At 36.1% G+C, this 13,691-nt stretch overlaps 1 protein-coding gene across 1 annotated transcript; it reads right to left on the bottom strand.

Annotated features, from left to right (window-relative positions):
- Positions 1-1,477: 1,477 nt before the first annotated feature.
- On the bottom strand, positions 1,478-13,300 carry LOC125491790 (uncharacterized). Its single transcript, XM_057396259.1, has 2 exons — positions 12,687-13,300; positions 1,478-2,048 (listed from the first exon to the last, which is right to left on the bottom strand). The coding sequence occupies exons 1-2, from the start codon at positions 13,298-13,300 to the stop codon at positions 1,478-1,480; spliced, it is 1,185 nt and encodes a 394-aa protein (XP_057252242.1).
- Between the last annotated feature and the right edge of the window lie 391 nt (positions 13,301-13,691).

Below are 13,691 nucleotides of genomic sequence, written 5' to 3'. Positions count from 1 at the left end.
GCTTGTTCTTGTCGAGTAGTTCAGGATCATGAATTAATGTCATTGACAACAACAATTCATGAGATGAACCTAAGTACTCTTATAAATGGACTCAAATGGTTCTTGGTAGTTTCAGAACATTTTAATCTATTCGTATTTCATAGCCTAATTATAACTGAACGGCCAAGACTGATTATAATTGTAGTGTTGTAGTACTTCATTTGGTCGTCTGTTAAAGTCCTCAGCATATTCCTCCTGCTACCAATTTGATTGCGTAGTTAGCACTGTTGCCTACTTTCAAAATCTACTTGGCGGTTCGAAGGAAAGAGAAAGATCAGTGGTAGTGGAGCTGCGACGTTTAGCCCAACACGGAGGGGGGGAGTAGTTGAGGGGGAACCCAAGTGGTGGTTCCAAAAACTCCAAGGTTGCTAATGGTGGTGGTTGTTGGGTGAGGAGGAGAAGAGAAGGGTGTCCTGTTATTGTTATACCTAACCATTGTTGGCAAACAAACCCCTATTTAACAAAAACTAAGAACACTTAACAACAAATTTTCTATTAAAGTCACATTTTAGAAATGAATAAGAATAGAAGGTCATTGTTTGGATTTGAAAGAACACGAGGTTATCAATGAAAAAATTCCAAAAGTACAACGTTACCAATGAGAATTTTCCAACTTATAGACCTTGTTAGTTATTACTTTAGTTTGTCATCATCAAAAACCCATAGTGGCTCAAGAATGAGGAAGAGGATTTCTCATACTAAGAGCGTTGTGATTCTGGAAGGAGTGAGGAAAGGCATGCCAAATAGTTAACAATTTTGTAATTTGAACATACGAGTTTTCAATCGAGAAATTGCCAATTGCCATAATCATTTGAACAAAAAGTTATAATTGTTTTGACTCTTTCAACTACACAATCCATGATTGGATCAAATTAACATGACCTGTATTCAATATCACTCGACAAATGCTCATAAATATTCAAAATGATTGAAATTTAGATAATATAGATTTGAAAAAGTTTGAACAAACAATTATTATATCTTGACCTGGCCCAGATCCAATATGATTCAAACCAGACTTGATTGGACCTAAATCTGAACAATCGATCCAATTTGAACCTGATCCATGTTAACCAAACCTGAACTCGACCCGCACACGATATGATTCAAACCAGACATGATTGGACCTAAATCTGAACAGTCGATCCAATCTGAACCTGATCCATGTTAACCAAACTTAAACTCAACCAGCACACGATATGATTCAAACCAGACTTGATTGGACCTAAATCTGAATAGTCGATCCAATCTGAACCTGATCCATGTTAACCAAACCTGAACTCAACCCGCACACGATATGATTCAAACCAAACTTGATTGGACCTAAATCTGAACAGTCGATCCAATCTGAACCTGATCCATGTTAACCAAACTTGAACTCGACCCACAAACGGCACGCACGAAATGAAACTTAAACAATCTTTGTAAGAAAGCAGATCTACTTGTTAGAGCGAATATCAGTGACAGCCTGTATGATAGTAGCAGCAGTTTGTATGAGCACTCCAGTGATGAAATATATAATCGCCCATGGTTCATTGAAGTAATTTTGTCGAAGGATTGCCTTGTACTTTGGCATTGGTTTCTTAAGAAAGTCATTGAGATCCCTGCAGATTCTTGCATAGGATGCATGGTCTGCCAAGATGTGCTTAGTAATAGAATTAAATAGATCTGATAATGCATCATCTGACTCTAACCAGTTATGAATAATACCTTCCTTTGTAAGTAGAGCAACATCTTCTTTTGAATTTATCAGGTCATCCATAAGACACATATAATCACTGATCGTTGTAGATCTTGTATGATTAGCCTCGGTGTATAACTCGTACACCATCACATTCCTGAAAAATGTATCTGTATGATGCCATATACTCAAAGCCGGCAACTCCAAAACCCCATTTGACAAATCTATACTGAGCCACGGGCTTTGACTAGCTCTGAAATGAACGCCAGCTTTCGCCAACTGTGTTACACTAGGGACCCGAAATTCCTTTATGTCTCTGCCATCTAGGCTGCAAAGACATGCTGGTTCTATAGGAACTGGCAAGGCAACATCAGGTGGATAGATGGCAGGGAAAGGTCGGCAGCAGATTTTCAAGAAACTGACAAGATTCGCCACATTAGACACATTGATTCTTTCTCGAAGTTGGTTACTTTCTAAGATAGTAGTTGTTGTGCATGTACATGTTATGTTTTATGCACATGTTATGTTTTGATGATGAAAATTAATATAATATGTTATAGCATGAAAGTATGTAACAGTTACAACAGATGCATGAAGAAGAAAGAAATTGATAAACGAAGACTTTGAAGAAAAGAAGAATCAAGAATGAAGTTCGAGTTTATAATTTCTTAGAATAGTAACTTTAGATTAAATGTAATAAGCTTAGTAATATGCAATGTGCTCAATATAGAAATATAAAGTTAATATAATTATTATCTTCTTTGAGTTAAGAAAGTAAATAATTATATTAAAATTATATTTCTATATAAAAAGGAAATAAGTTTCTCTAAATCAGAAATCAAAAGGATTAGGAAAATAAGTTTTTGATAAAAACCGGATTTTAATAAAACAAGTTTTTGAAAAAGATTTTTATAAAAATCAGTTTTTGTAAAAACGTTTTTCTAAAGAAAAGATTTTCAGATAAACAAGTTTTTATAAAAACGTGTTTTCAAAGAAAAGATTTTATAAAAACAGAATTTTATAAAAACGTGTTTTAAGGAAAAAGATTTTACAAAAATCACGTTTCTATAAAACGTTGTTTAAAAGATTTTTTATAAAACCAGATTTTCAAAACGTGTTTGTAAAGGTTTCATAAATCAGATTTTGTTTTGGAAAATATCTTTTGAGTTGAATAGAAAATCTGTTATGGAAAACATATCTTTTTAAGAATAAAGATAAAGAAGAAAAAGATAAAGATTGATTTTCTAAAAGAGAATTAAATCCCTTGAATTAAGGAAATTGGAAGATATCTTGAAGGATATTCGTCCAGTCCATACTCTATAAAAGGGATTCATAATTCACTTTTAGATCTAGTTTTCAGAGAGAAAATCGAGTCTAATAAAAAGCTGAAAACTATTTCCTTGGCACTGAGCGTAGCACTGAGCTGTTAGGTTTAAGTTACTATTTCACAATTGTAATTGTCCTCTATTTGCTTGACTAAGAAGCACATCTTTGAGGATCGTTCTTTTCTGTAACTTTTACATTATTGAGAGTGTCAACACTTAGAGTTAAGTGTTGGGAGTCATTACTAGGGTTAGTAGTGAGGGGAATCGTATTGTATCAAGAGTTTGATATTATAGGATTCAAAGAAATAAAAGAGTTTTTGTTTCTTGTGGACGTAGATCTCAGAGGTGAGATTGAACCACGTTATATCTTGTGTCAAATCTAATATCTTTTAAGTTTATTATTCGCAAAAACGAAATTAGCAATTTTCGAGTGTTCAGCTCAGAGCCTGGCACTGAGCTGTGAAAGGATTTTTGCGAAAATCGATTAGATTTCACCACTCAATTCAACCCCCCCTTCTTGAGTGTTCCCTTAGGTTACAACAAGTGGTATCAGAGCAGGCTATTCTCGTAAGACTCACATCTAGAGAATAGAAATCATGAACACACAAGACGACTTTCCGACAAGTATTCCAAGTGTCCAATTTTCAACGGGAAAGATTATGGATGGTGGAAGACCAGGATGAGGATATACATTCAAGGTTCTGACTTTCAATGCTGGAGAATCATAAAGACTGGACCTCTTCCTATTCAAAACAAAGACGATGAAGGTAACCTGTTCGACAAAAGGAAGAGGAGTACAATTCTGTTGACTACGGAAAGGCAGAAAAGAATTTCAAAGCTATGAGTATTCTCCAATCTGGAATTGGACCTGATGAATATTCAAGAATCTCTGCATGCTACCACTGCTAAGGAAATTTGGGACACATTGGAATTGGCACATGAAGGTACAAACGAGGTAAAACAGTCTAGGATAGATTTACTAGTCCAACAATATGAACTGTTCACAATGACTAAGGATGAATCTATTAAAGATATGTTTACCAGATTTACACTAATAACTAATGAACTAAGATCTTTAGGAAAAATCTATTCTTCTGAAGATTTAGTTAGAAAAGTGTTAAGAAGTTTGACTAATAAATGGCTTCCTAAAATAACTGCTATTCAAGAGGCTAAGGATTTATCAAAACTCTCACTAGAACAACTCATTGGTTCCTTAATGACTCACGAACTTGTTTTAGACTCTAAATCAAGTGAACCAAAGAATAAAGGGTTGGCCTTAAAAACTGAAGTAGAAACGGATGATAGTGATAGTGATGAAGAACTAGCCTTTCTAACTAGAAATTTCAAAACTTTCTGAAAAAGAATAGGAATAACAACTTCAGAAAGGTGGAAACTCCAAAGGTAAAGGCACTACTTTTAACCCTAAGAAAAGTGCTACTAACTCTGGTTGTTTCAAGTGTGGTGAGTATGATCACAGGATTAAAGAATGCCCTCTGTGGGATGAAGAAAAGCCTAGAGAAAAACGAGAGCAGTCTAAGAAGGAGTACAAGAAAGCCATGATCGCAGCAGTCTGGGGAGACTCGGATTCTGACGAAGATCAGTGCCAGGCTCAGAGCCACGAAGCAAAATTATGTCTGAATGCTGTACAGACCACTCTGAAGACGGCACTGAGCCATGACGACTCACATCTATGCTTGATGGCTAAAAGTTCGAACCCTCTTGAAGAGGAAGAAGACAGTGAGGTAAGTCTAACTTCTTTAAAACCTTCAATTCATCTTCTTTCCAAAAGTAAGCTTGTCATATTGCTTGAAAACGTAATTGATGATTGTCAAAACATGAATGATAATTTTGATAACATGAAAAAGGAAATAAAAAATTTGACCAGGCTAAAAATTGGATTAGAAACAGAATATAAGGAATTGCTGAAAGAAAACAAAACTCTAATAAAAAGGATTGACGAGAAAGACTTAGAGATAAACACACTAAAACAAGAAAAGACTCTAGTTGATAATCTCGTAAACAACTCAGTGCCAGTCACTGAGTTCCAAGCTGAAAAGTCTAGTCTTGAGGAACAAATTGAAAATTTAAATCACGAGTTGAATGAACTTAAAAATTCAAGACAACAATCTGAAATTGTCCCACTTACGCTACCTAGTGATGAGAAAATAAAAGAAGAACTGGATAAGGTTAAAAAGGACTTAGAGATTTCCCGAAAAAGAAGTAGTGATTTGAACACCTCAGTTGAATATTTGGAATCACAACTTTCTATTGCTCGAAAGATGCACGAAAAATGGACCAATGGGAAGAATGCTCTAAATTACCTAACTTGCACCACAAACAACAGAAAAAACAGGATTAGGATATTCTGACCAGCGACTCAGTGCCAGGCTCAGTGCCAGACCCTTCGAAAGAGACTTTCGAAAAAGAAAATATGTTGGCCTTCCTGAATATCTTATTTGCAACTTTTGTGGAAATAATGGACACCTAATTGAGGACTGTAACAAAAAGAAAAATCGAATTGCAAAGACATTAAACATGTCACTCAAATCTGGGTTAGAAAAGACATTCTAGATGCTCAACGTAAGAAAAAGGGACCCAAACAAGTATGGGTTCCTAAAACTAACAAGTGATTCTTGTGCAGGTAAACGTGAGAGGAAGCAACCTATGGTATCTCGACAGTGGTTGCTCAAGACATATGACTGGTGACAAAACACAATTCCTCTCACTAGTAGCCCACAATGGAGGGTGTGTTACATTTGGCGACAACAAAAAGGGAGAGATCATTGGAATAGGCAATGTCGGCAAGTCTCTAACACACTCCATCGAGAATGTTATGTTGGTAAATGGACTGAAACACAACTTGTTAAGTATATCACAACTGTGTGATAAAGGTAATGTTGTTGAATTTCAGGCAAATTTGTGCCAAATCTTGAATATGAAAACTAGGGAAGTAATTTTGGAAGGTAAAAGATTAAACAATGTCTATATAATCTGTCTAGATACCTTACCTAATGAGAAAATTTCATGCATGAGTGCCCTACAAGATAATCCACTACTTTGGCATAAAAGACTTGGACATGTTAGTCTAGACTGCTTAACAAATTGAGAAAAATGGATTTAGTAGATGGTTTACCATCCATAAACTTTGATTGGGAAACAATTTGTAATGCATGTGCTAGATGCAAACATGTTCGATCATCTTTTAAGTCAAAGACATTTGTTAGCACCTCTAAACCCTTGGAACTAATTCACATGGATCTTTGTGGCCCAATGCGTGTAAGGAGTAGAGGTGGTAGCAAATATGTGTTGGTACTTGTTGATGATTTCTCTAGATTTGTTTGGACATTATTCATTGGTGGGAAAGATGAAACATTTGATGTTTTTCTTGTTCATATTCGAAAAGTTCAAAATCAAACAAATTGTAAATTGCTGTCTGTCCGTACTGATCATGGCACTGAGTTTGAAAATACAGATTTCGAAAAATTCTGCAATGACAATGGAATTGATCATAATTTCTCTGCACCAAGAACACCACAACAGAATGGAGTTGTAGAAAGGATGAATCGTACTTTAGAAGACATGTCTCGAACCATGCTTCTACAAAGTGGCTTACCTAGAAATTTTTGGGCCGAGGCAGTAAGTACTGCATGCTATATATAAACAGAACTAAAGTACGATCCATCTTGAATAAAACTCCATATGAACTGATCAAAGGTAGGAAACCAAATATCTCTCACTTAAGATGTTTTGGATGTACTTGTTATGTTCACAACAATGGCAAGGATAATTTGGGTAAGTTTGATCCAAGAAGTGATGAAGCAGTGTTCATTGGTTACTCTCCTCATAGCAAAGCATATAAAGTATACAACAAAAGAACAATGCGTATGGAGGAGAGTGTCCATGTCATATTTGATGAATCTGATAAAAGCTTACAAGATGTGCAGGTAGATGATGACGAAGACTTCTCTATTGGACTGATTAGAGAGTCACGAGACAAACAGCATGATGAGAATCAACCTGAAACAAGTTCTGAGGCTCAGAGCATGGCACAGTCTGAAGAACAAATCAACAACTGCGACGAGAATGAAAAAGATGCAGAAGAGATAACTGAAACTGTCGAAGAAGAAGTGTCGGCAGAACCAACAGAAGCTGAAGAAAACGAAAACAACAGTGAACGCTCAGAGCATGGCACTGAGCCACAGAACGAAATTTTCACTCCGAAGAAGTGGAAACACCAAGGATCACATCCTACTGACCTAATACTCACAGACATATCAAAGGGAGTCCAAACTCGTTCATCTCTTCATAACTTTTGTGCTTTCAATGCTTTTATATCTGAAATTGAACCATCTAATTATAAAATTGCATTGACTGACCCTGATTGGATTTTGGCTATGCAGGATGAGTTAAATCAATTCAAAAGAAATGAAGTTTGGCATCTAGAACCTCGTCCCACTCATCAATCAGTAATTGGAACAAAATGGGTTTTTAGAAACAAACTGGATGATAGTGGGATGATTGTTCGAAATAAAGCCAGACTAGTGTGCCAAGGCTTAACCAACAAGAGGGAATTGATTATGATGAGACCTTTGCCCCTGTAGCCCGTTTAGAAGCTATTCGAATTTTGATATCCTTTGCAGCTTTTAAAAATATTAAACTTTTTCAAATGGATGTCAAAACTGCATTCTTAAACGGGTACTTAAAAGAAACAGTGTATGTTGAACAACCTCCTGGCTTTATTGATCAAAATTTTCCTAAACATGTTTATAAACTAGATAAGGCACTTTATGGTTTAAAGCAAGCTCCTAGAGCTTGGTATGAACGCCTATCTATCTTTTTAATGGAAAATGGCTTTAAAAGAGGTTCAGTAGATAGGACATTGTTTCTGAAAAGTAAGGGGGAAGAATTGCTAGTTGTTCAAATTTATGTTGATGATATTATTTTTGGAGCAACTACAGAATTATTATGTCATTATTTTGCTGAACTAATGAAAAGTGAATTTGAAATGTCTATGATGGGAGAATTAAGTTTCTTCCTAGGTTTACAAATCAAGCAACTGGATAATGGCATCATGATACATCAACAGAAATATGTGAAGGAACTATTGAAGAAGTATGGTATGGAAGATTCAAAGACTTATCCTACACCTGTACCTACTGCACTTAAGTTAGATCTGGACGAAAATGGTAAGAAAGTAGATGAAACAATCTACCGAGGTATGATAGGTTCTCTTCTTTATTTAACTTCCAGTCGACCAGATATTCTTCACAGTGTATGTCTCTGCGCCAGATTTCAATCATGTCCAAAGGAGTCTCACTTCAAAGCTGTCAAACGAATCCTTAGATACTTAAGAGGCACTACTAACTTATATCTATGGTATCCTAAAGGAGGCAACTTTGACTTGATTGGTTTTTCTGACGCAGATTATGCAGGATTTTTAGTAGATAGAAAAAGTACCTCTGGAACAGCCACCTTCTTAGGTCCTTGCTTAATCTCATGGGCTTCCAAAAAGCAAAATTCCGTGGCTCTTTCTCACTGCAGAAGCTGAATATGTTGCAGCCGCATCTTGTTGTGCACAGGTATTATGGGTAAGACAACAACTTAGAGATTTTGGTGTGTTGATTGATAATGTGCCCATTATGTGTGATAATACAAGTGCCATAAACATCTCAAAAATCCTGTTCAGCATTCACGTACAAAGCATATAGAAATCAGATATCATTTTTTACGTGATCATGTAGAAAAAGGTAATATAGCCCTTGAATTTATTTGTACTGAAGACCAAATAGCTGATATTTTCACTAAACCTCTTGCTCGTGAAAGATTTGAAAAAACTTAGATTAGCCTTGGGGTTGATTTCTAGTGCCTAGTTGATTTATGTGTTTATTTGATCCCTTTGCAAACTTAAGAGTTCAAAAGATTATACCTACACTAAGTCAGATGTTTGATTTAATTCAAGACTCCTGAAAAGGCTATTGATGCTGTCCTGATAACTGACACCTAAGTTGCTTCAGAAAAATTCCATGAAAAATTCCAACAAAAGTATCACAATTTTGAAAATTTCCATTGAGTTGCTTTGACTAAATAAAAAGAATTTCAAAAATTATTTTATAAAATTTTTCAAAAAATTATGCAAGGCATGTGTTGTAAAGGAAAAGTGGACTACCATACCTACCCCACCTAACCCTACTCACTTGAAAATAACCGGCCCCCCTCCTTGTTTTTCAAAATCAAAACCCTAAACAAAACCCTCACCTTACCTTTCTCTCTCCTCTAACCACCGTCCCACCACACAGTCATGGGCCGGAAAACAGTGGCTCGCCGGCGATTTCTCTCGAAAACCGTCGATCCACTCACTCCCTCTCCCACACCAACCCTCCGTCCTCTCCGCCGCGCATTCCGACACCCCCACCTTCACCTCCTCCGTCACCTCCTCCACCACCTCCACAGCCAACACCACCGTCCCCACAAATCGACCAAAACCTCCCACCTTCACAAAAGGCCGCTTCAAAACCTTCGCCTCAAAATCTCCGGCCACCAACACCTTTGTCCGAAAACCAACCACCAGATCTGCTACCTCCTCCGTGCCACAGTCGAACCCATCTCCTTCTCCTCGCCGGCCATCACAGTCAGGTCCGTCGATTCCGCTGCTACACCGCCTTCAACCTCGCAACCTCGAAAACGGAAAACCGCAGGCAACCGGGTAAGGCTCGTTCCAAGTCTTTAAAACTCATCAAAGTATTTTCCGGTCGAGTTTATGAGGATGACTGGCTTTCTAGGCCTGAATTTAAGTTTTTAAAAGAATCTGTGGAGAATCAAGGCTGGTTAAAGTTACTAAATTATAATGATGCTGTTTATGAGAATGAGGTTCGCCAGTTTTACAAAAACTTGGAAATTTCTGAATCTTTGGTGTTGTCCTCTACTGTGAATAATGTGATGATTACACTTTCTGTTCAAGAATTGGGTCAATTGTTAGAGGTTCCATCTGCTGGATTTTCGGACCTCCCTTATCAAACTTGGCCGCATGTTTTTGGTGTTGATAATGCTACTATTAGTCGCACGTTGTCGGATCAACCCTTACCGCAAGCCCAGATTTTTTCTTCTGCCTTACTTTCGGCCCCCCACAAACTGCTTCGAAACCTTGTTACAAAGACCATTTTACCTAGGGTTGAGAATCGGGGTGAATGTTTGATTATGGATCAGGTGCTGCTTTGGTTGTTAATTCATGGAAACCCTATTAGCCTTCCTCACTTGATGTTCCATCATATGCGTAATTTGTCCCTGAGTTCGCTCTATTTTCCTTATGGATTATGGCTCACCAAAGTTTTTCAGGCTTTTGATGTTCTGACACCCACCTCAAAGGTGTTGCTTGTGTGGATGTTATGTGTGATAGTATCTTGAGCCGTATGGATTTGTGTGTGGTCAAAGGAGAGTTGTTGAAGAAGGATTTTAGGGGTTTTACACCAAAAGAGGCGTGTGCTGGTTGTTTGAAGATGATGGAATATATGCGGGATATGCAAAAACAGATGCAACAGATTGTGGCACGACTCCGAGCCAGTGATACCCTTGCCGCTCAACGTCACCGTCAACTTCTGTCCAAACCCTGAACAGCCTTTTCTATCCTAGTTCTACTTTGACTTTTAGATGCTGCTTTGTAGTTTTGTAAAACTTGTGGTTTTTGTTAAACTGTTTTGGTACTTTTGGATACTTTTTGGATGTTTTCTGATGATTGTGAATTGGTATTGGTTGTAGCACCAGCATCCCTAGCCCACTTAGTTGAGCTATTGGATTATTTTGGATCTATTCTGACTATATGTGTGTTTTTTTGTCTTTTTGATGCTTTTTGAGAATGACAAAAGGGGGAAAAGAAAGCATATAATATTGACTAGAATCTTGATGATATCCTAGGTTGAGATAATGTGAATAAAATATAAATGAGCATGTAGGGACAAGTGAATGATTGAAGTTATTAATCTAAGGTACGGATAGATTCTAAAAGGGGTAATTACTAAATATTCAATGCATTGTTTGAGGGGGAACAAAAGCATATATGCATACTTTAAGAGGAACAAATGTTTATTTAACAATATTATATTCATTGTTTGTCATCATCAAAAAGGGGGAATTTGTTGTGCATGTACATGTTATGTTTTATGCACATGTTATGTTTTGATGATGAAAATTAATATAATATGTTATAGCATGAAAGTATGTAACAGTTACAACAGATGCATGAAGAAGAAAGAAATTGATAAACGAAGACTTTGAAGAAAAGAAGAATCAAGAATGAAGTTCGAGTTTATAATTTCTTAGAATAGTAACTTTAGATTCAAATGTAATAAGCTTAGTAATATGCAATGTGCTCAATATAGAAATATAAAGTTAATATAATTATTATCTTCTTTGAGTTAAGAAAGTAAATAATTATATTAAAATTATATTTCTATATAAAAAGGAAATAAGTTCTCTAAATCAGAAATCAAAAGGGATTAGGAAAATAATTTTTGATAAAAACCGGATTTTAATAAAACAAGTTTTTGAAAAAGATTTTTATAAAAATCAGTTTTTGATAAAAACGTGTTTTCTAAAGAAAAGATTTTCAGAAAACAAGTTTTTATAAAAACGTGTTTTCAAAGAAAAGATTTTTTATAAAAACAGAATTTTATAAAAACGTGTTTTAAGGAAAAAGATTTTACAAAAATCACGTTTCCTTAAAACGTTGTTTAAAAAGATTTTTTATAAAACCAGATTTTCCAAAACGTGTTTGTAAAGGGTTTCATAAAATCAGATTTTGTTTTGGAAAATATCTTTTGAGTTGAATAGAAAATCTGTTATGGAAACATATCTTTTTAAGAATAAAGATAAAGAAAAAAAGATAAAGATTGATTTTCTAAAAGAGAATTAAATCCCTTGAATTAAGGAAATTGGAAGATATCCTTGGAAGGATATTCGTCCAGTCCATACTCTATAAAAGGGATTCATAATTCACTTTTAGATTTTAAGTTTTCAGAGAGAAAATCGAGTCTAAGTAAAAAGCTGAAAACTATTTCCTTGGCACTGAGCGTAGCACTGAGCTGTTAGGTTTAAGTTACTATTTCACAAGTGTAATTGTCCTCTATTTGCTTGACTAAGAAGCACATCTTTGAGGATCGTTCTTTTCTGTAACTTTTACATTATTGAGAGTGCCAACACTTAGAGTTAAGTGTTGGGGGAGTCATTACTAGGGTTAGTAGTGAGGGGAATCGTATTGTATCAAGAGTTTGATATTATAGGATTCAAAGAAATAAAAGAGTTTTTGTTTCTTGTGGACGTAGATCTCAGAGGTGAGATTGAACCACGTTATATCTTGTGTCAAATCTAATATCTTTTAAGTTTATTATTCGCAAAAACGTAAATTAGCAATTTTCGAGTGTTCAGCTCAGAGCCTGGCACTGAGCTGTGAAAGGATTTTTGCGAAAATCGATTAGATTTCACCACTCAATTCAACCCCCCCTTCTTGAGTGTTCCCTTAGGTTACAACAGTAGTAATGCTAGGCATTGAGGTTCTCAATGCACAATAGACAACTTCATAAAAGGGTGGTTTTTCACGATGTGCTTGGCCATGTGCCTCATCTAGTCTATCAAAAGTGAGATCATATAACCTCTCAAGGACATCATATGGAAGTTGATTCTCCAACAAGATCAGGTCACGCCGTACTTCAAACGAAGTTCTTGTACTGCGGAATATGATATCATGCGCGGGTCGGAAGGGGGAGATACTTCCGACAAATTCGTACATTTGACCATAACTTTCTCTTGTAGGTTCCATATCAACATGTGCTAATTTTTGAATCTTTCTAAGAAGGAACTCTACTATGAAGCAGCCATCAATAAGTAACATCTCAACAAATTGTTTGGACTGGATGAGGCCTATTGTTCGATCAGCATAGCAAAAGCGCGCCATCGGTTCTAGTTCCTCGACAACCTTAATGTAGTCCTCTAAAGTGTGCGACGATGCTCTATTAATGAAAGCCTTCATATACTCCAGCTTGTGTTCTTCCATAACCCAAAATTTCGGATTATTGTAGTGATAAGGACCAATTGATACTCTCCACGGTATGTAAGCATTGTTACTGAGCTCTCGAAGATGTTCTGGAACCCTGTAAATAGACGGTTGCGAAGGATATTCCGCTTTCAGAGTTTCTGGCCTCTCATGTCCTAAGATCTCCCATTTTCTTTCAATTTCTCTCTTCAGATCAGTAGGATTGTGATCCATTGATTGGTATATATGTATATATGTCAGTTCTACTGCAGACAAAGATATGTAAACAAATGCGAGAATGAAGTTATATGTTATTGACAATTTACCACCAAGTAATACAGACAAACGTGTATATGGCGGGGAACTATATAACGGGGATAGAGACGAAAAATGATTAGAGAGAATTGTAACAATTAACAAATGCCAATACTACAACAGGGAAAGAACTATTTTATGGCTGGGGACTATATGGGTTAAACATGTGAATTTTATACCTCGGCATTAATGATGAAATTATAACAATTAGAGAATATTGATGCGCGAAAAAAATTAAAGATATATTTCTTCTTTTTTTTGGTGTACATAGAGAGAGCTACAACATCAAATGATGTAGACGTAATTAGAT

Source organism: Beta vulgaris, chromosome 7 (genome assembly GCF_026745355.1).
Source record: "Beta vulgaris subsp. vulgaris cultivar EL10 chromosome 7, EL10.2, whole genome shotgun sequence".
Lineage (NCBI taxonomy): Eukaryota > Viridiplantae > Streptophyta > Magnoliopsida > Caryophyllales > Amaranthaceae > Beta > Beta vulgaris.
This window is presented reverse-complemented; position numbering and strand designations above follow the sequence as displayed.

Excerpts from the sequence above, each read along its gene's own strand:
- LOC125491790 (XM_057396259.1), bottom strand. The coding sequence starts at position 13,300 with ATGGATCACAATCCTACTGATCTGAAGAGAGAAATTGAAAGAAAATGG. Across the intron at positions 2,049-12,686 it reads CCATATGATGTCCTTGAGAG|CCTAGATGGCAGAGACATAA; the intron begins GTTATATGATCT and ends ATGTCTTTGCAG.